We start from the raw sequence: 23,268 nt of genomic DNA on the forward strand, positions 1-23,268 counted from the left end.
CTATGGTCTTAAACTTTTGATCAGCTGAAAAAATCATGTTTGAGTGTAAATGCAGTTTTCAATTAATTCCCTGCTCAAAAGTTCTTGTCTCTTATGCTGATTTCTTCTTTTAACATTGTGAAGCTCTACTTAGAACCTTCAGAAGATCCAATAGTGCAAAATGCAAATTCTTGCAATTTTTTGACTGGTCTTAAGATTTTGATCAGGAGTGTATAACAAAGTATTTAGGCCAAACAATGTTTAAGAACAAATTTAATCAGTTTGTGAATTTTGTCAACTTGTTCCAAGTAGACGATACTCTGATCTCTTCTTTGACAAGTCGTCATTGTGAAGTCTAATGCTTCACAATGTAATATCGCCACATCACCCACCCTTAGGTTTGATCAAAATGGCTACAACTTTATCATATCTCAACATATGATGAGCTTAGTCTAAAACTCTGGCATGAAAGGTAGCGGGCAATATGCATTCCTTCAATGAATGCAAGGCCAATAATTACATAATTGTATTCATCCACCTTATATGATCAAGATGAAAAATGAAAACTGGTGAGGGTGACAACTGAAGGCAGGAAGCATCCCTTATTTTAACTCACCTGGCTGGTTGCTTGAATAAACTCCTGTGCTTTTGCTCTGCTGGCAATATTGGCCTCCTCCATTTTGAAAAGCAGAGCAGTAACTGAGAGGGGGAAAGAATTGAGATGGTATCAGAAAAAAATGTCTGCTTACAGGGCTACACTTAGACATAACACACAAGTCAACTAGAGATGCACTGTGGGACTGGCCTATGATCTGCAACAGCTGATTTTCAGTTTGATCAGCCGTGATCCAATATTTTTTGGTCAGTGAACGCACCATAACTTAACACAGGTTTTAAGTTGTGCAAAAAATAATTAAATGTTAAGGAGCTATAGACACATTTATTTATCTTTTTAAATAATTATTTGAATCAAAATTCAAAACCAATGACTGATTTTCATTTAATGATATCCAGTAATTGTTTTAAAATTATTACTTTTGTCAACTTCAAATTATTTTAGTGACCTTCGTAGGTTTTTCTTTCTTTGACAAAAAAGTACAAATGTATTTGACCCTTATGTATAACCTGTTTTATTAAGTGGATGTACTGCAATTCTTTTTTGCTGGGTTTTATTTGTGTACACTGGCATAGTAACACAGACGTTGATCACTTACGAAAACAGCAACAAACTAAACAAAAAGTGTCCTGCAAAAGTGTAGATGTTAAATATTAGTTTATATAGTGTCCTTGTTTTTGAGCAACAGTTATTTTATAAGCATGACATTTGTTAGACAGATTTGAAACTGTTTCTGACTGGACTCATTTTAAATCAAGACTGAAACAGTTTCTGAAGCAGAACAGGTTTTGTAGTAATGAATAACTGTCACCCTTTTAATTACGTTATTGGGATTTGTTTTAATCTTGTTTCTTGTATTATCTTAATGTTACAGTGTACAGTATTTGTTAATACTTAACAACTGTCTTTGTATAAATAAAAATTAAATGAAAATACAGGTTTTCCCCAGAAAAGAGGCTAAGCCCGGTGGTAGGTGGCTGTTCGCCAGCCGACCGTGATTTAGTAAAAAAAGAGATTAAAGTTGACAGGAAAGTTGAAAATATGGCTATTTATTATGTGATATTGTAAGATATTTGTGCCAAATATTTACACAACTACAGTTTTACAAAAAGGCCCTTTTGAAATACTTTTAAAAACAAAAATACAATTAAAATAAATACAAATTGTTTGCACCTAATTTGAATCCTAATTTAAGTCACATTTATAAATAAATTAAATTAACAAAAATGAAAAAGTGCAAACAAGGCACCAACACACGTCTCACGTCAAGGCCAATGAATAACAACAGAGAACTCTGAAAAAGAGAGAGATGCTGTACTGTGCTTTTTGTGACACAGGCTGCATGATGGATCACTACACAAAACATATAACGCTGAATTTAATAGCATAATTTTACTGGTAAACATGGATAATATTTTCACTAAGTACAAAACATGCTTACCATATTCGGTCTTGTAAAGCCACCCGCTGAATTTCGGCTCAACTAACCATTTTTGGTTAAAGCCGCTCGTTCGATGTTTATTGCTGTGGCTCTGACGACGTGCTAACTCCAGGTAGCTGAAGGAGGCTTGGCCTCAGGGCTCATTAGAGACACGCAGGGCTCCGCAAATGGCGCGCGGACCTGAGCGCGCAATGGAGGCGTTTATACCTGGCATTTACGTCGGTGCAGTTTTCTCCAAAAAGACAGGGCAGTACGGTACGTAACTAGTGAAAATACGGTAAAAAGGAGAGCAGATGGTTGTCACATCAAAGATGGCTGCACGTATTCAGGAGGAGGAGCTGTTGTGTTTCTGGCTGTGATACAGAGAGGATGTTTAAACTTAAAGCATTCAGCTTGACTTTCATTGATTTATTTGCTTTAGTTGTGATTCGCCCATCATAGGACTAATATTTCTTCCCTCTGTGGTCTATAAACAATCCTTTTTATTGGCTGCAGCAGTAATCTCCATCCATGAGTTTTGAACCGTTTGATCATCTTTGTGATCTCTCATAGAGGGATCATATTAATACATACAGGTGAACCAGCTCCACTAGAGCACCGAAATCGTCCATTTTGAACGGAGCGCGGCACGCGCAGTCCACCCCAAGTTACAAAAGGTGCACAACGCGGCACCGTGCGGGACCTTCGCGCAGGGGCGGGGACAGCGTGATTGCGTCACTGTTGGCGCGCGCACCCTCGTGCGGTGAGGTAGATAAAGGTAGCGGTTTTGGGAGTGCGGGTGGGAAAAAAGGCGTATAAAAAATGACATTTATAATAAACAAGCGGAGCTTAGCCTGGTGGCCGGATCACCAAAGACTGGCGGCCCGCCAAGCTTATAATACACTGGGGGAAACCCTGAAATATAAAAAGGCTAAAAATCAGGCCCTTGTTTGGCTATCCATTAGCCTGGCCTGGACAAAGGCTTTTGCCTCTTTCTCCATACTTAAAGCTCTATAATTGATGTAATGGCTGGTTAAGTACCAAATACTGATAACTATTTGACAGAACATCACCTTAAAATTGACCGGACTATGTTGTTGATCCTTGAATAAGTGACTAAATAATTTTAAACAAACACTGTTACATATTCAGTGAGTGAATACTCAGCTAAAACTACAGTCTTTGAAACTACTTTTAAGTAGTTGGACTTTTTTATTTTATGTTTGCGGGTTAAAGCACTGTTGAGTCTCCTAAAAAAGGCTGACATTATTGACGTGAAGAGTTTTGGTTTAAATTAAAATGCAGCTAATTAAGCGTAAAAGGGAATATTTCCTTCTCTCGCATAACCACTTGCTGGTTATTTTGGTTTATCAGTAACTTGCTTTTTTGTTAATTTACAACGATATTCTATTCTACTACATCAGGGTTCAAAATACCTCATCTCTTCATTCAATAATTTTGAGAGGTTGAACATAGTGATGGCTGGAGATGGGCACCACCTCCCCACGACCAAGAAAGAAGAAGTGAGTAAAGAAAATGGAAGGATGAACGTTGTGCCAACAAATGATCAGCTAATTCAGCCTGTTTGAGTGTCTCTCTTGGTGAGACCTCCTGTTTAAGCTGCTTTAGTTCTTGGAATCAAATAATATTAATGCAATTAATGTATATATATTTGCATGCCTAAGATTACAAGAAATGTATGCCTTGTTTAACTTTTATTTTCAAAGAACTCACACTTTTCTCTTTGTTAGAGTGTCAGTTTCAAGTGTTTGGAGTTAAATCATAAACATCTGCAAATTCAATTTCCAGGTGTTTATGTTCAGATATAAGAAAGCGTAGTGCATCCAAATAGCCAAAACCTTTTTAATATTGCTATAATACTGTGTAGAACTGAAATTTAAGAGTTGTGAACGTTTTAGAATAGCACAACAAATATCTGTGCAGCTTTGAAGGGAAACTTACGTGCAAGAACGCCTCCGGTTGTGCAGTCCACACCGGTCTGCAAACTCCATGGAAGGGCAGAGGCTGCTGAAGGCGGGGGTGGAGGAGGGGGAGGTGGTGGCTTGCTAGCAGAAGAGGAAGATACCGAAGAAGAGGATGGGTCGGATGAAGACAGAGGCAGAGAAAAAGACGTGAGGCTGGCTGATGACGACGAACAAGGAGGTGAGGCCAGAGATTTTGATGTATCATCTGGAGGTGGGGGCTTGGCTGTTGGTGTTGATAAGGCATTGTTGAGGCTAGCTCCCTGTGGAGTGGAGAGGCTAGAGGGGCTAGAGGCCAGGGGAATGGGGCTAGTCTGAGTAGGGCAGTCCTCAGCTAGGAAAGACGGGTCTGGGGTCTTACAGCTGCTGTCCACGGTCTGAGAGTCTGGGGAAGACTCTCTAGTGTCTCTCAAAGGTGCAGTGGATGGTGGAGGTGAGTGCGGTGGTGAGGTGGAGGGTGGGAGGGCACTGGTGGAGGACGATGTGGAGGAAGATGAGGAACATGGTGGAGGGCCTGCTTGGACAGTATGTGGACTGACAGACTTGCTCCCCTCTCCAACAGCTGACTGAACATCCAATAAGCCCCCACCCCAGCCTTCAGACAAGGGTTTTGTTTGGCTGCCGTCACCAGCAGCTAATCCAGCACCTCCACTTTTCTTAATGGTCTTCTTGGCCAGGCGACGGCGGCGCTTGGTTGCTAGAGATGAGGAAGGTGAGGAAGCAGAGGAGGAGGTGGATGTGATGGAACCGGTTTTTGTTTTCTTAGATTTCAGGGCTGTGGAGCTGGTTAAGGTTGAAGGTGGTGCAGCCAGGCTGCTTCTTTTCCCCATACTGGCCAGATCCTTGCTGCGGCTGCTCAAAGACAGCGGCTCTGAACAAGGTTTAAGGAATGGTGACCTGCTTTCATTATCCCTACAGAAGACTACTGCAATTGAGCCACCCACCACTGAACCCCCAGCTCCCCCTCCTGTACCTCCTGGTCCTAGAAGGTCCATGCTCAACTTTCCAGAGCCAACTGAGGTCCCTGTGGTGCTGCTCACACCCTCACGCACCAGCACAGACACTTTGGACTGAAGCTTACCTTTCCGACCACTACCGCTCTCTTTCTTGGATTTGCCAGAGCGACTCAAATCCTTTCTGCTGCCTTTGTCTTTGCCCATTTTTCTGCCTCTTTTAGCTAAGGGAAGGCCAGATGAAACAGAGGCAGAACCTGAAGTGACTGTTAGTGAGGAAAGGCATTTACTGGTGGTTCTATTAGAAGATGAGGAGGATTCAGATTTTTTTAGTGTGTAAGACTTTTTCTTTGGGTGATTCCGTTTGGCCTTGGGGGGAGCTTTAGCTTTAGGGCTCGGGACAGGTAGTTCAGGAGGAAGAGCAGCAGGGGGTGTATCTTCCAAAGAAGGGTAGTCTGAGTCCAGAGCTTCACCATCTAAAGACAACATGTCAACCTCTAATTTTTCAGAGTAACGGTCTGACTCATATCCATGATACCTCAATGGAGAGAGCGAATGTGATCGGCTGTGGCAACTTTTCCGGTCCTCTGTATCTCCGGTTGAGCGCCATTTTCTCTTCTTCCTCTTATGAGAATTGTCCACCTTTGTAGGATGAGAGGGAGACACTGTGGCAAGTCTCGGGGAGCCAGGTACGGTGGTGGTAGTAGTGGTGGTTGTGACTGTAATTGTTCTCTTGATAGCAAAAAGGTCAGATCCGTTGAGGTCTTGGATAGATGGAGGGACAACAGGACGACCATCCCGTCGGTGCTCCCTCTCATGCTGTCTTTCTCTATCATCATCCCTTCTTTCCCTACTCCTTCTAGACCTCCTTGAGAGGTCTCGCTCTCTGCTTCTTGAATGTCGTTTATCCGTTCGTTCCTTCTCCCTCTTTCTAGAACTGGAATCTTGCACTCTTTCATCTTTTCTATGGCTACTGCTACGGTGATGATGCCTCTCTTTATCTCTTTCTCTGTCTCTACTTCTGCCTCTTTCTCTATCTCTGTCCCTATCTCTGTCTCTATTTCTGTCCTTGTCTTTTTCTCTTTTTTGCTCTTTTTGTCTTTCCTCCGACAGGCTTGAAAAGGAATGTCTAGAATGACCTCTTCTCCTAGAGTTGTGGGAAGTTTCAGGGCTGCTGTGTCGTCTTTTCTTTCTCTTTCGACTGGTGCTTCTGCTGCTCCTCCTTGTTTTAATCTCCTTCTCAGCCTTGTGTCCTTGCTCCTTTTCTTTGCTCCTCTCCTTTTCTCCTTCCTTTCCCTTCCTTCTCTTTTTTCTTCTGACCTCTTTATCTCCAGCTTTTCTGTCTTTGATTTTCTGTTGGTCAAGGTCGTTGGAACTCTTGAAGGACTTCTGGTTTTTGCCAGCTTGCTCTACAGAAACCATGAGAGGGGATGAGGACATAGAAGCTTGAGGAAGGGAGGGAGGCAGTGGTGGCTGAGAAGAAAGAGGGGAAGAGGCAGGAAAGGAGCGATATCTCTCCTTCCTTCTACTGACCAGCTTCCTTCTCAAATCCTCCACTCCAACTACAGGTTCATTTTCAAGCTCCCTGTCATCCTCCCAGTTTCCCTCTGTACACACAGACACAAATCCATCTCCATCAAGCACACGGAGAATGCGCTCCGGTTTAGAACTAAAGAAAGAAACTTGTGGAGAATTTGGAGATAAGACTTTTTCAGTAAGTCTCTTAATAGTCCCATCTTTGTCAACAGCTGTGACTATCTCCCCCTCTTCTATCTCAGAATGATCAGAGTCAGCACTCTCCTTCTGCCCTTCAGCTCTGGAGGTGCTGCTTTCCACTCTCCTCCTCAGAGACAGCTGGGTGGCTGGATAGGGGCTCAGCTGATCAGTCAAGGTGTCTGTGGAATCTGGAGGTTCTTCCTCTTTATCCTCATCATCTATCTCAGCATTTGTGTTAATCTCCCTCTCTTTCCCAATACCATCATCCACATCTGATGCTGGAGAGCCAGTGGGATCAAAAGGGTCATATTTTTCCCCCTCCTCTTCCTCCATTCTTCTTTCTTTATCTCCATCAGTTGGGCTGAAAGGATCATACATTTCCCCTTTCCTGTCATCTTCTTCACAATCAACACTAGACTGCATTGACATGCAAGGAAAGCAATCCACAGAGGTGGCGTTGTAAGCGGAGAGAGGCTGTCTAGTTAATGAGGCTGAAGAGGAGGACACCCTGGCCACCTCTTTCTGACTTTTTACATGATTTTGATAAGCTGACGAGTTGGCACAGAAAGAGGAGGATGTAGATAGTGGTGAGGATGGGGAAGAGGAATGAGATGAAGGAGATGAGGAGGTAGAGTGGAGAGCAGGGCTCCTGGCTGTCTCTCCAACTCCAACTGGGGAGGAGGTGGCAGAAGGCCTCCTTTTGAAGACTGGTGCTGGAGATAAGTCCATGGGCCAGGAAAACCTGTGGTGTATGTCAGCCAAAGTTACAGAAGTAAAAGGGTCCAGGAACAAACCTAAGAAAAGGGAAACAAGTTACAGTTGTTCAGTAAAACAAATGTAAACGTTTTTAATCAAAAAGTAAGTAAATAACCACCTACAGACACCAAGTTAACTGATCTCAGTTTAAAAGATCAACAATAAATTTACACATGTGAAACAGGATCTCAGTTATGGCAGAAATATAAATAACCTTCATACTAAACATAAAGTTTTCATAGGATTCTGTTGTTTCTCACTAGTGATTTAAGGAAATTGTTTATTTTAAAAGAACAAAACCACAAAAACAAAAAAACACCCTAAATAATTACAAAATATTGTTCAGATACACTGACATTATGCTGCACGCAATACCCAGACAAATGACATTACTCAAAACAACAAACAAAATGAATACTTTTGCTTTTGTGATTGTTGAAATTGTTGATTCATATATAGTGTCTAGGCTCTGCCCTCTGTAACAGGCAAAGCCTAGACATTATATATGAATCAATGCTTCCTATATCTGGGAGCTTCTTTCTGCTTCATTCATAAGAAGTCCCAGCGCTGGCCTTGCACTAATTCTCTGCCTTATTAGAATAAATACCGTAGTTAAACTTTAGTTCTTTTGTAGCATCATCCTTAAAGGGTATATAATCTGAGTTCTCCCTCCCCTGGGGTAACGGTGGTCCGTCGGCAAAAATGTAATTCAAACCACAACCTTGTGCTTTAACACCTCAGTATCTTCCTGCATTTCGGAGGTTGCCTGTTTTCGCAAGGCATGTGAGGTGGAACCAGGCTTGGCCATTTGTTTACACAACAACTGTGGTCGGATTATCTGACACTGAAAGCTGAACTGAAATCAAATCTGAAAAAATTTATATTTCATGTATGTTATTTAGTCAAACATCCACACAACATTGCAGGGACACATTTTTCTGACATAAAAGTTAAACTCTAAAAACAGTTTATTTAAGTAAATAATTTTCTAAGTGGGTGATTTGTGGGGCGGCGTTTTGTTCTGGGTTCATGACAAGCGCTGTGCCCTGGTTGGCCAAGACCACCACTACTGTCCAGTTGTTTACTGGTGGAAAGGGAAGAAGAAGCCTTTTTTGTATATGAAGAAGTGCCGGAAGACTTTGTGGGAGTAATGGATATACAGCCATACCAGTATGGACCTGAACCAACAACTGGATCTCCGGAATCAGATGGCAACTTTTCAGTTGATGATAGCAGGAGAGAGCTAGCGTTGCTAACTTGAAGCTAACCTGATGCTAACCAGATGCTAACTCGTAAACAACACGAGCGTGCTTCAGAGTAGTGTTTATAAACTCTCACACCAGAGTAAACTAATCAACAGCAGTTTTAGACTATGGTATTTGTTTAATCACACATGGATTGTTTATATTTTTCATCAATAACAAACTGTTCTGAATCACAAACTGGTCTCAGGCTGTCGGTCTGTAAGCAGCTAATACCTTTTTAATCACAGCGCACGTTCACAACGTCACGTTTGAAGTAAAACTTCCTGTTTCTCATCTTTTCCTCTGTGGCAATGTCCTCCTCTCCATTTGCCTTTCTTTAAAAATGAAAAATACTTAGGACTGATGCTGGCAAAAGGTCCTGTTTTTTTGGCATGAAACCAGTCAACTGCATTAATGAGGGTCAGAACAGTGCTTCTCTTTGAAGTGGTTCGAACCAGAGTTCTGATAGTAATTCCCACATCAGAGCTTATGGATCCAAATCTGAGAAAGGTTTTTATCTTTTAGGAAGCCTAAAAATGAAACTGCAGTGGTATTTTCTGTCTGGTTCGAACAATTAATTTCAACAAACTGAACTATATTGTACTGGTATTCATCCACTCAGTGATGAATGGCTGAATGCTGTGAACCTCCGCGGACGTCACACTTCCGGGGTGGTCACGGAAAAAGTCGAAAACACCTGAGTGGTTTCTTCAATATTCAGAATTACCAAAAAAAAAACAACAACACATTTTTTATTTTTTTATTTTAAATTTCTACAAAAGATATATAGCTTGAAATTTTTTTAACCCAGCTCTAAGAGTGGAACTTTTCAAACACTCACATTTGCATTTTAAAGGAAGCTGCAACATCTGAAATCACATGTGCACCACAGACGGCTGCAGTAATTAGCTGTTCTGCACATGTACATCAACAACAATAATAATGGTGGACAGCAGAGTGCTGTTTATGTTACTCACCCTTTTTCAACATGTAGCAGCAGCCCAACCTCACTGTAAGTCCAAACAAAAGTCTGTGTATTCACCTTTTTTGATGTTACCGTTTCCATGCTGGAGAGACAGGTGTCCTTACGCATGCATGTGTAAGCGCCAACTAGTGGCTTGGCATGGGAACTACAGCAGGTTCAACGAGCACAACAACACCATGTAAACGTGAAACTTTTCTTCCATTCAACATCTGAAAATCTTTAACGTTTCCAGGAGGTTGGCCTTGTGTAAACTGGGACAAAGACAAGTTGAGGGGGGTGCAGTGGGAACTAAAGGTGGGGCTACAGAGGTGCAAAGAGGCCTCTAGACAAAAGCTGGAGGATATATTCCTTTAAAACAAGATCAAAGAGGAGTGGGCATGGAGAAAGAAGATCACTGGCTTCAACACTAACGACTGTTAGCAGTGGGGGAGTCAATAAAAGCCAATAACCTAAACTTGTTTATCAACAGGTTCAGCACTGAACCCCCTGCTGAGCCATCTCCCATCATATTAGCCTTAACAACTCTGAGTCAGCAGCACTGCTGAACTCTTGTGATCACAGCTTCCCAGCTGTCTGGCATCCTGCAGTGCATCTTCAACATGAGTCTGCTGCAGGAAAAGGTGCCAGCACTTTGGAAAACATCCTGCTTACTGCCTTTACCAAAGAAAGCCACCTCATTTGACCTAAACAATTTCAGACTGGTTGCCCTGATGTCACACACCACAAAGAGACTTTAGAGAGACCACTGTCGGGAAATGCTCTGGGGTCTCATTTATAAAACTGGTGTACACAAAAAACAGGGCCTAAAACTTGTGTACGTCACTTTCCATGCAAAGTTTGTCACCTATAAAACAAACTTGACGGGAAAATGTGCTGTTCTTCATGCAAACTCTGAGCTACCATACACTCTTGTTTTGGAGACAGGGGAAACTGGCGACACAGATGGTGAAGTGGGGAATTGAAGCCACACTGCATCACAATTCCTTTAATTTCACTCCATAATCAAACTTTATTCTTAGATTTTATCATAAGCTTTTAAAACAGCAGTATTATTTATGCTTCCATAAAGTGAGCCATAAGGACCTTTCAAATAAAAAAGGCCTTTAAGCCAACTGAAATCTAACAGTGGGAACAATGTGTTGCCACGCTTCCTTTTATTTGTAACGGCGCTACTGTAGCTCCCAAAAATTATATTTTTTCTGTTCTCCACCTCATCACCAGCACATCGATTTCTGCCTCAGTGAAATTTTGTTTCTTCGCTCTTTTCTCCATGGTTGCCATTAGTAACCATACAATAACTTTGATCAACTGGCTCATTTAAATACACCTTCACATTCATGAGGTGCTTTGCATCAACCATTTAATTTTTCCAGTACCTTAAACACCATCCAAGCCTTCTTTACCATGTAGCAAGCAGCTCAGGATCTACTGTCTCTTGGGTTGCTGATTTTCTGTCAGACAGACCTCAGCAGTGTGGTGGTTTCACAGGAATCATCTACTTCTGAACATGTATAAGACAGAGAAGATTAAGGTAAATTTCATAGGGGAAAAAACACAACTAGGGCCATCAACGTCTAGAGAAGAATGTGGAGGTTGTGGATGAATACAAATATTTTGGGGTACAACTGAACAGGTGGCTGAACTGGAGCACCATTACCGATGCTGTGTACAAGAAGGGGATAAGCAGACTTTTTTCTGTGGAAATTCAGATTCTTTGATGTGTGCAGTAAAATGCTGGAGAGTTTTTAATCAGTCTGTGGTGGCAGGTGACATCTACTGTACAGTGGTCTGCTGGGGGAGCAACATCAGTGCCGGAATACCAGCGGGCTCAATAAACTCATTACAAAAATGTGGAAAAATCATCTGACAGAACTTGAAGGAATTTGAGTCAGTGAGGGACAAACTCTGGATGTTGTAAGGTTGTGTTGGTTAACGCAACTTTGCAATATCGCGTGGACATCGAGGGCAGTTCCTCTGTATTGGCAGACCGGGGTGGTGGTCCCCTTATTCAAAAAGGGAGACCAGAGGGTGTGTTCCAATTACAGAGGGATCACACTCTTAAGCCTCCCTGGTAAGGTCTATTCGTGGGTTCTGGCGAGGAGGGTCCGTCGGATAGTCGAACCTCGGATTCAGGAAGAGCAGTTTGGTTTTCGTCCTGGCCGTGGAACACTGGACCAGCTCTGTGTGAGCAGCAGGGTTCTTGAGGGTGCATGGGAGTTCGCCCAACCAGTCTACATGTGTTTTGTGGGGTACTCTGGGAGTATGGGGTACCAGGCCCTTTCATACGGGCTGTTAGGTCCCTGTATGACCGGTGTCAGAGCTTGGTCCACATTGCCGGCAGTAAGTCGGACTCGTTTCCGGTGAGAGTTGGACTCCGCCAATGTTGCCCTTTGTCACCGATTCTGTTCATAACATTTATGGACAGAATTTCTAGGCGCAGCCAAGGTGTTTAGGGGATCCGTTTTTGTGGCCTTAGGATAGCATCTCTGCTTTTTGCAGATGATGTGGTCCTATTGGCTTCATCAGACCGTGATCTACAGCTCTCGCTGGAGCGGTTCGCAGCCGAGTGTGAAACGGCTGGGATGAGGATCAGTGCCTCCAAATCCGAGGCCATGGTAGAGTGCCTTCTCCGGGTCGGCGGAAGATGTCCTGCTCCAAGTGGAGGAGTTTAAGTATCTCGGGGTCTTGTTCACGAATGAGGGAAAAATGGAGCGGGAGATCGACAGGCGGATTGGTGCAGCGTCTGCAGTGAAGCAGGCGCTGTACCGATCTGTCGTGGTGAAGAGAGAGCTGAGTCAAAAAGCAACGTTCTCGATTTACTGGTTGATCTACGTTCCTATCCTCATCTATGGTCACGAGCTTTGGGTAGTGACCGAAAGAATGAGATCGCGAATACAAGCGGCTGAAATGAGTTTCCTCCGCAGGGTGTCTGGGCTCTCCCTTAGAGATAGGGTGAGAAGCTCGGTCATCCGGGAGGGACTCAGAGTAGAGCCGCTGCTCCTCTACGTCGAGAGGAGCCAGTTGAGGTGGCTCGGGCATCTGGTGAGGATGCCTCCCTTGTGAGGTATTCTGGGCACGTCCCACCGGGAGGAGGCCCAGGGGAAGACCCAGGACACACTGGAGGGACTATGTTCCTCGGCTGGCCTGGGAAAGCCTTGGGATTCCCCCGGAGGAGCTGGCCCAAGTGGCTGGGGAGAGGGAAGTCTGGGTCTCCCTGCTTAGGCTGCTACCCCGTGACCTGACCCCGGATAAGCAGAAGAGGATGGAATGGAATGGAATGGAATGAGGGACAAACTGCTGTCCATCATGGACAACTCATCACATCCACTTTATGACACCCTACAAAGACAGAGAAGCTCTTTTTCTGACCCATGCAGCTCCACTGCCACAGAGAACGCTACAAGAAATCATTTGATATTTGCATTTTTACTTTACAACAACTCATCTCTGCCAAACAGATGAACACCAGTAAACTAATACCTGCATACAACTACTGTAAAAATATTATGTGAACAATACTCATACATACACGGATAAATGTATATATACACATACAGGTCCTTCTCTAAAAATTAGCATATTGTGATAAAGTTCATTATTTTCCATAATGTATTGATCAAAATTAAACTGTCATATATTTTAGATTCATTGCACACAAACTGAAATATTTCAGGTCTTTTATTGTTTTAATACTGATGATTTTGGCATACAGCTCATGAAAACCCAAAATTCCTATCTCAAAAAATTAGCATATCATGAAAAGGTTCTCTGAACGAGCAATTAACCTAATCATCTGAATCAACAAAGTAACTCTAAACACCTGCAAAAGATTCCTGAGGCTTTTAAAAACTCCCAGCCTGGTTCATTACTCAAAACCGCAATCATGGGTAAGACTGCCGACCTGACTGCTGTCCAGAAGGCCATCATTGACACCCTCAAGCAAGAGGGTAAGACACAGAAAGAAATTTCTGAACGAATAGGCGGTTTCCAGAGTGCTGTATCAAGGCACCTCAGTGGGAAGTCTTTGAAAGTGTGGCAGAAAACGCTGCACAACGAGAAGAGGTGACCGGACCCTGAGGAAGATTGTGGAGAAGGGCCGATTCCAGACCTTGGGGGACCTGCGGAAGCAGTGGACTGAGTCTGGAGTAGAAACCTCCAGAGCCACCGTGCACAGGCGTGTGCAGGAAATGGGCTACAGGTGCCGCATTCCCCAGGTCAAGCCACTTTTGAACCAGAAACAGCGGCAGAAGCGCCTGACCTGAGCCAGCAGCACTGGACTGTTGCTCAGTGGTCCAAAGTACTTTTTTCAGATGAAAGCAAATTTTGCATGTCATTCGGAAATCAAGGTGCCAGAGTCTGGAGGAAGACTGGGGAGAAGGAAATGCCAAAATGCCAGAAGTCCAGTGTCAAGTACTCAGTCAGTGATGGTCTGGGGTGCCATGTCAGCTGCTGGTGTTGGTCCACTGTGTTTTATCAAGGGCAGGGTCAATGCAGCTAGCTATCAGGAGATTTTGGAGCACTTCATGATTCCATCTGCTGAAAAGCTTTATGGAGATGAAGATTTCATTTTTCATCACGACCTGGCACCTGCTCACAGTGCCGAAACCACTGGTAAATGGTTTACTGACCATGGTATTACTGTGCTCAATTGGCCTGCCAACTCTCCTGACCTGAACCCCATAGAGAATCTGTGGGATATTGTGAAGAGAAAGTTGAGAGAAGCAAGACCCAACACTCTGGATGAGCTTAAGGCTGCTATCGAAGCATCCTGGGCCTCCATAACACCTCAGCAGTGCCACAGGCTGATTGCCTCCATGCCACGCCGCATTGAAGCAGTCATTTCTGCAAAAGGATTCCCGACCAAGTATTGAGTGCATAACTGAACAAAATTATTTGAAGGTTGACTTTTTTGGTATTAAAACACTTTTCTTTTATTGGTCGGATGAAATATGCTAATTGTTTGAGATAGGAATTTTGGGTTTTCATGAGCTGTATGCCAAAATCATCAGTATTAAAAGAATAAAAGTCCTGAAATATTTCAGTTTGTGTGCAATGAATCTAAAATATATGACAGTTTAATTTTGATCAATACATTATGGAAAATAATGAACTTTATCACAATATGCTAATTTTTAGAGAAGGACCTGTACATACATACACACATATATTTTTATACAAACATTTATTTATGCACACACACATTATATAAATATACGTCAGCTGGCATATGAAGTGGGTACATGAGAATCTACCTGTGATCAGCGCTACGCAAGTGTCAGATCAGCATAAATTTCACCGACAACTACTGACGATTTTAAATAAGGGAAGTAAAAAGATTGTTTATTTACTCAATAAGTTGTTGTTTATCATCTTTTCTACATTCACTGTAAGTTTCAAGTGATTTAAAGGCAAGCACATAGGTTTCAAGGGTGAGACAGATGTGCTTGTTTTGAAATCCTAAAAATGCCTTAAGTGTTATAACTAGATTTTGTCCTGTAAGGATGAGCTTGGTGTCATATTAAAAACTTATTTTCAAGCTTTACCCAAGGGTGCCAAATTTATCCTGTTTGCTCAAACGTTATTTTTTGTCACATTGCTATGTTAGAAGTAAGCAGCGAAAGAAGACAAACACTAAAGTAAATAAATTAAAACATTGAAATAAAGCTTGTGTGTGTGTTTGAAAATGTCTTTCAAAGTCAGAATGTTGTGATTTTAGTTGTATCATATGTGTGATAAGTTAAACGTACAGACAGTACATTAGTTTGCAGTTTTGTCCAAAATAGTGAACCATATTCTGCTGTTTAGTGACTTCTTTCTGTGGTTTATTTGTGTTAGGTTTCAGACTTTTAAACAACCGCTGAGGATGGAAACCGCTGGAATGAACACTTTCGTAGATTTTATTGATCATACGTGCAAATTAATTACAAACTTCTGTTTTGTCACAAACCTAAAATGATCTTTTCTTCAAAATATTGTTCGCAGCAGGTATTCAGCCGCTAGCAACGTAGCATTTGTAGCTAACAGTTAAGTGACAGGAGCCAGCAGTAAGAAGAGCTGTGTGCGAATGAAATACCTTTAGTCCGGCGGTCTTCAGTCTAAGAGTAAATCCTCGGTTTGACATTCACCTGCAACTATTTATAAAACATCAAACTAAGCTTTAAAACAAAGCATTTACTGCTTTTAGTCGCTTCAAAAGCGCAGGAACCCTATTCCATTAGTCACCGCCATCTTCCTTCCCCTGAAGCCGGACAGCAGGGAATGATGGGAAATTGAGTTTTGTATACACTCGTGTTGATCCAATCAATCTGCAGACTTTTCATTGAAACAATCGACATAAACTAACTTTGAACGGTCTATGAGTAAAACTAAAAAATAAGTACTTGCCGAGATAAATGTATGTAAGAACATTTTCTGCCACACTGATAAACAAATTATCTAATTCTTTATACTTTGTTCATCCCTAAAGAGGAAATTCAGGTTATTCAGCAGCTCTAAAAACACCACATAACATATTAAAACAGAAAAATAAACCAATAAATAACCACAATAAAACAAGAATAAAAGGGCACTTCTCAGTCATTTCACACTGCACATTGTGTGTATATAGGCGGACTATTAAAGATTGACTGTGGACAAACTATCTGCTGAACCTCTCGATGCAGCTGCTTCTCTGTCCTGTCAGGATGCTGTGGAGAGGGTGTTTAGTAATATTTATACTATATTATTTTTTGTACTCCTCAGAGTCCAGCCCCTTGTCCAGCACAGCACAGAACTGGCCTTTTACCAATCTGTCTAGGCGCTTACAGTTATTGCTTATAATGCCACTCCCTGAACAGACAGAAGCATAAAACAGCAAAACAACAGTTTGATAAAACATGTATAACATTTCCAAACATACATCAAAAGACCTCAGATGCTTTAGGAAGAAGCAACAGCTTCCTGTACACTGCCTAAGTATTGACAGGTTAAGCCTGTTTTTTGTCCAGAACCACCTCCAGGTACTTGTAGGCCTGCACTGTCTCTATCTCCTTTCCCTTGACACAGAATGGTTGTCAAGGTGCTTTTGAGTTCCTTGGCCTTGATGATCAGGGGGAGACAGTTGTTTTTGCTCCAGTCAATGAAAGACTGCACATGGTCTCTGTACCCCCCTCCTGCACCGACGCCACAACAGCTGTATCATCAGAATACTTCTGCATGTGGCAGGACTCAAAGGAGGAGTTGTCAGATAAAAGTAATTGAACAGCAAGGTTTCTTTTTTTTCACAATCCACTTACTTGAATGAAGTAAGAAAACAACCTTCAGCACTATTCTAGAAGACTGACCTGAAATAAACCCAACATTAAAGAACACTACATAAAAATAAGATAGTCTGGGGTTGTCATGATGCTGTTTTTTTACATTATACTTTTGTATTTATAAGATAATGTAGCCTTATTTATTTTTTAAATTTATGAAAAGATTCTGTAAAATGTGTGTTGGAGGCTTTTACAGCAGAGATGAAAATAAGTTATATATTTGAAAAAAAAAAAAACAACACAAAAACTTTTGAACTGGAAAACTGAAGTTGAAATTTGTTTTTGCCTCAATAATGAGATAAATCTTAATGAAAATGAAAGGGTCCTTTAGATAACTGAAGTGTAATTTCACCGAAAATCTGACAGACACAAACTGACTCAAACTGGTTTTATTTCCAAACTTTTCAACCAAAAAAAAGCTTCATATATAAAACATCAAGTATTTACTTTTTTGGTGATAATTACTTCTGACAGATATCCCGCACTCAATGAGATGTTTGAAATGTGCTGAAATGCAAGCAAAAGACTTTCACGCAAATCTTTACAAAACGAATAGCTTAAATATTAGGGTGCCAAAAACAAAAACTAAACAAACAAACAACAAAAAACAATAATCTAATTTATTTTTATACCATAGAGAAGAGAAGATCGAAGATCCCCCAATAGATCTGAATGTCTCAAAACTACCTATCAGGGCTACATATGCTCAGCCACTTTGATTTCAGAGGTTGGACCATTATGTACCCCTTCCACCACCACCACTAACTCAACTGGTCATGTTTAACAAGCACAAGAAATATGGCAAAACCCTTTCTCCTCCTCTATGGAGAAAATAAAAAGTCAAAGGTGGATGAAGTCATACGAAAAACAAACAAAAAAATTCCTGCAAGAGTAAATCCTCCACACAAGCTCCACCTTAACATCCTAATGCCACGTTTTCTCCAAGTTAGTGGTTTTTTATTTTATTTTTGGTGCCTTTTTCCAGAGGCATCTTTTGCTGTGAAACACCAGCTTCTCATGCAACATTAGCATGCTGATGTGGAAGAGTTTGATATTAACAATCAACAGTCCTATATTGCACATTGCTGGGAAAAGTTGTTTTTTTTAAATGAGTGAAACATAAATGGGTAGAGCGCTTCAATTGTTTCAAACAGGAAAATAAATATCTATGAAGGTTTCAATGCCTATCCTAAACTAGTTGCCCCTAATATTTTGGGCCTGGTTAAGCTAAATCTGTTTTTTTTTGTGCACATTTAAGGTAGAGCTTAAAAATGATAATTAAAACAAACAAACAAAAAAAACAATTTGGTAATTTTTCTTACATAATTTCAAAAGCTCTGTATAGTATTTGTATAGTTTCTGAAAAGTAACATTCAACTCATGACTTCCCTCTAAATAAAAAAGCAGCTCACAAAATCAAATACAACAAAAAAGAAAAACAGGATTGACTCAGAAACTGTCAGTTATTCCAAACTAGTTGACCCTAAGTGGATTTTCTGCTTGTCATCATTTAAAAGCTGTAAACATATGAAAGGATTCATTAGGTGTCCATTAAACATGAGTAAAATGTTTAATTTATGCACATTCAGTACAGTCTGATAGAAACTGATCTATGAATAAATTGCATCTATTCCAGGGCAACTCAGAATAAACAGGTGAAGAAAAACAAGCAATAAAATTTCTTACATCAAAACTTTCTCTTAAGTCTCAAATCATAACTTATTAGGGCCACTCAGAAAAAAACTAAAGAGGAATATTTGTTTTTTATTTCCATGTTTTGAGATTAAAGATAAAAAAATCAGAATTATTGAAATACGATATTGAAAATAAAGTCAGAATGACAGAAATAGTTATTTTAAAATTAAAAGGGGAATCAAAAAGCAAACCGTTAAAAACAGACACAGGTCTTGTGTGAATAGTGACTTTATAATATTTTAGTTAATTAAAAAGAGAATTCTTTTAGCACAAACAATGTAATTTACAGAATGTGTGGAGATGTACACAAAGTCATAGAGGTTTAGGAAGCAGTATGCAATTAAAAAAAAATATTAATAATCTTTTTTTCTTTCCAAATCTTTATGTGTATTTTACGAGAGCATTTTGAGGTCAACACTCAGTGTTTGAGACTTCTACTGACAAGAACTGAAAGAAGTTTTGCTGCTGGATCAAGAAAGTGTTTTCTTTTCTTATTTTGTACTTTATTCAGTTAAAGATCACCTAAGAGACTAAAAACCTCAGCTGTAATAATAATAAATAATAATAAAAGACAAATGCGGGATTCAATAGCACAGTGGGGTTCACTTAAAGGCCTTAATTTATTCTTGATCTATTGTTTCGACTTTATTTCAAAACCGAGAACCAAAGAAAAATTTCCTCCATAGTTTAGTTTTTCTGAGTGACTATAACCTGCATTTACACCACTATCTCACTAGGCTGCGGCTGAAGGCAACAAACTGAACAGCATTTGTGAAGAAATTTCCAAGATGTTTTAAAATATTTCCAAGAGTTTTTAATTTCCTCAAACTGTAACTTTGAACATGTTTGACCATTTTATAAGACAAATTTGCTCTCAAAATAGTCAGAGTCATCATGGACATCTGAAATCCACCTGGAACTCTTCTCAATTTGGTTTCTGTAATTTTAGAGTACTAGAAATGTATCTTTTTGTCAATATGTATGCAAACTCCTGGCAAAATTTGCAAATGTGTCATTCAGTATAATTACAACAGAATATTTTAGAATTTTTTTACTTTTGTATTTTGTCTCCAAATAGTCCCGAACAGCTGCAGCCAAGTCAGATACAGGCTTCTCTTGAAAAAGCAGATTTAGTAGAATAGAAGCACTACATGGTGAAGCTGCTATAATCAGCATTGTACACATTAACAGCTGCTGAGAGGACACTAACAATAAAGAAAGAAATCTGTGAATAAAGTGACAGACGAGTGAAATCTCTTCTACAGATTCCACATTGTTTGTGTATTAGCTGTAAAAAAGTAAACATTTATCAATGTGACAGACGTTTCTGACATATCAGCAATCATTACTCTACTTATTTTTAGATTGTTCAGAAAGTCCAACAAAGAGTGAACACTACTTATAAAGCAGGTGTGGAAACAAATGATTGATATCTTTGTGTGACACGGGAAAAGAAGTGCTACCTCCAAATACTGACATATTTATTAAAAATCATGCTTTGAACAGGTTTCTTTGCTTCTGGAGTGTCTACTTCATGGCTCCTTGTGGAGACGCTGAACATAAATGAGAGACTGAGCATTTTAAGATTGTCTTGCAAATTGTTAACTATTGCAAATCTGATGGATTGTGATTTTATCTGTTATATTGTATCATATCATGAGGTTGGGCTAAAACCGAGAGCTTCTCCCTGTCTCAGCCTGATTTGTGAGCCACAGAGCCACTGAACCTCATGTCCAGACAAACCTAGCAATATTTTTTGATTTTCTTTAAACAAAAAAGAAACATAAATACAGCTTATATAAGTTTAAACTAGTTGTTGGCTGAAGACTGTTCCAGAAACAAAACCAAGCATAACTCCATCACACATCACAAGTTGGGCCCATGTCGTCTTCGTCTTACTTCGGTGTTGTGTGAAAAACTTGGGCAGAATGGTGTGGGGGTGTCTGAAGTTGATCAACATCTCAGAGCTGGTTACAGAGGTAATCACAGAGCTGAGTTGGTGAGTATGTGTGATGCAGTGCATGGAGCGTGCAGTACTTAACTAACCTACAGTTAACGGCTCGATTGATGAATGCGAATGACTAAAGACGACTTGAAGAAGAACTCGTCTTTGTGAAGATATGACATATAAAAGAGCTCACTTTTAACAATAAAACAGTTTTCTTTTCCTGAAAATTGAGCTGGCTAAAATATCAACAGAAAAATGCTTGACAAAAAAAACCTCTGCAGCTGTGTGGCAGTGAATTTCTTATGTTTACCATCTCTAACTCTTTGGCAGGACATTAACACTCATCTACGTAAGCAACAACCAAATGTTTCAGTATCCTGATGTTTAAAACTGTATTTCAAAGGAAACAAAGGCAGCATTTGGCACATATGATTTACAAACTTTCAGGACAACAGTCTTTGTCCCAAACTCAGCAGTGGTAATGACCTGCAGAATTTCCCCTAGAACATGCTCCTTAAGATCAGAAAAAGCAAAGAAAAACAACTTGACAGACTAGAAAGGAAAAGAAAAAGTAAAAAATTAGGAAAAAGTTGCCTAAATTAGGATGGAGTAGTAAAGTAGAGCATGTAAAACCAAACTCTGTCCGTAAAGCCTTTGATTAAACTGAAACACTCAAAATCCAGACAAGTTTTGTCTCCCTGCTGCTTTTAGAGACAAAGTGTCTTCAGCTGGAGCCAGAGAAGCTGCTGGACAAAGTGACAACACTTCCTGCTTCAGACAAGACCGGCGTCCTTGGCCATCTTGTAAAACGCTCCCTTCTGAGCGATGAGATTGGAGGGAGAGTCGAACTCTGCCATCTCTCCTTTTTCCAACACCAAAACCCTAAAGGAGACAGAACACTCATGAGTGCTTTTGGCACCAGAACTACATCTTGTCCTTCAACAGCCGCCTCTACATTTGTTGATAATCAAAGATCAGTTAATGAATCCATATATGAACACTGCATTACTACCTTTTTCACATTAAAATTCCTCCATCAAAGTTTACTGATGAACTAAAGAAAAACATGCCAATGCTCTGTTTCATTGTTTACTTTTCACTTCGATTTGTATCAGTCGTAAACAAACATTATTTCACAAGCACAGCTTTTCTATCAAATCATGACTATAATCAATTGTTAGGAACACCTGTTTGACTTATTATTTTTACATCACTAATTCTAAATTGCCCTCTTCCCAACTTTATCTGAAATGTGTTGCAGGCCTGAAATGCAGAAATAAATATTAAAATAATCAAAACTGGTAAGACAAAACACTAAATAATTTTAATAAAAATTTTGAAATAAAATTAAAATTTGATTTGTTGTGTTTTGGCTCATTGTCCTGATGGAAGGTGGACATTTGTCCCAGTCTCAAATCTTGGTTGACCAGTTTCCCAGTCCCTGCTGATGAAAAACATCCCCACAGAATGATGCTGCCATCACCATGTTTCACTATAGGGATGAGGTTCATGATGAGAGGTGGTCAATTCTCTTCAGATATGGTGTTGCCCTTGATGTTTGGTCTCATCTGATCATAGCACCTTCCACATGTTTGGGAAAGAAACAGGCCAGTTTTTCTTTTGAGCAGTGTCCTTTTTCCTGTTCACGATTCCATGAAGTTCAGATCTGTGCAGCTTCTTATGCACAAATACTCCCACTTTTGCAGAAGCGCTGCAGCTCCATCAAGGTTGTTTTTGGCCTCCTGGATGTTTTTCTGATTAATGTCATTCTTAGCCAGACCACGAGTTTTGATAGAGAACCCTCTTTATGCAGGTTTTCTGTGGTCTCCATTTCAGTGTTGTTCAGGGTTTGGGATATTTTCTTTTATATTCCAACCCTGATCTGTACTTCTTCACAACTTTGTCTCTGACCTGTATGTAGAGTTCCTTGGTCTTCACGCTTCTCAGTCAGAAAAGGGTGGACAGCCCTCTCTCTTTGGGCTGGGAATGAGGCCTCAAGTGGAAGACCTCAGGTATCTCGTCTTGTTCATGAGTGAGTGAAGAATGGAGCACAAAATTGAAAAACGGATAAGTGCCGCTTCCACAGTATTGCATAATCTGTACAGTGAAAAGGGAGCTGAGCTGCGAGGCAAAAATCTCAGTTTACCTGTCTGTCTATATTCTTACCTTCACCTATGATCATGAACTTTGGGTAGTGACCAAAAGAACAAGATCATGGATAGTTCGGTTATTTAGGACAGACTTTGAGTAGAGCAGCTGCTCCTCCACATCAAGAGGATCCAGTTAAGGTGATTCAACCATCTTATAAGGATGCCCCCTGGATGCCTCTCGAGAGAGGTGTTCCAAGCTTGTCGAGGAGACCCCAGGAGAGACCCAGGACATGCTGAGAGGCTATGTCTCTCTGCTGGCCTGAGAATGCCTTGGGATCCTCCTGGAAGAGCTGGAAGATGTCTGGGCATCCCAGGTCAACCTGGTGCCCCCGCGACCCAACTCCAGAACATGCAGAAGATAATGGATGGATGGATGAACAGATGGATAAATTCCAAATTAAAAAAAGAAAGAATACTAGAGGTAGGGGGGATACTTTTCCCTGTATTTGTCTTAAGGTAGTATGTTGTCAGTTTTGCGATACAAACACAACCCCTAAATCAGACCCATAATGATTAGAGTTTAAACTGT

At 40.7% G+C, this 23,268-nt stretch overlaps 2 protein-coding genes across 4 annotated transcripts in view; both read right to left on the reverse strand.

Annotated features, from left to right (window-relative positions):
• The window catches only part of scaf1 (SR-related CTD-associated factor 1), a 28,315-nt gene extending 12,403 nt beyond the window's left edge, over positions 1-15,912 (reverse strand). Inside the window, exons 1-4 of one of the 2 annotated variants that reach the window (XM_017439334.2) lie at positions 15,725-15,912; positions 11,028-11,152; positions 3,978-7,460; positions 596-678 (exon numbers count right to left, since the gene is read on the reverse strand). In XM_017439334.2, the coding sequence (XP_017294823.1) occupies positions 596-678; positions 3,978-7,395 (3,501 nt within the window). In that variant the 5' untranslated portion in view covers positions 7,396-7,460; positions 11,028-11,152; positions 15,725-15,912. The remainder of the gene's footprint in view (positions 1-595; positions 679-3,977; positions 7,461-11,027; positions 11,153-15,724) is intronic. The other variant, XM_017439333.2, reaches the window with a different exon arrangement.
• Positions 15,913-17,319: 1,407 nt separating this feature from the next.
• The window catches only part of abcc1 (ATP-binding cassette, sub-family C (CFTR/MRP), member 1), a 63,033-nt gene continuing 57,084 nt past the window's right edge, over positions 17,320-23,268 (reverse strand). For both annotated transcript variants that reach the window (XM_017439337.3, XM_017439336.3), the window contains exon 31: positions 17,320-21,471. In XM_017439337.3, coding sequence (XP_017294826.1) covers positions 21,363-21,471 — 109 coding nt within the window. In that variant the 3' untranslated portion in view covers positions 17,320-21,362. The remainder of the gene's footprint in view (positions 21,472-23,268) is intronic.

This window comes from Kryptolebias marmoratus, linkage group LG12 (genome assembly GCF_001649575.2).
Source record: "Kryptolebias marmoratus isolate JLee-2015 linkage group LG12, ASM164957v2, whole genome shotgun sequence".
Classification (NCBI taxonomy): domain Eukaryota; kingdom Metazoa; phylum Chordata; class Actinopteri; order Cyprinodontiformes; family Rivulidae; genus Kryptolebias; species Kryptolebias marmoratus.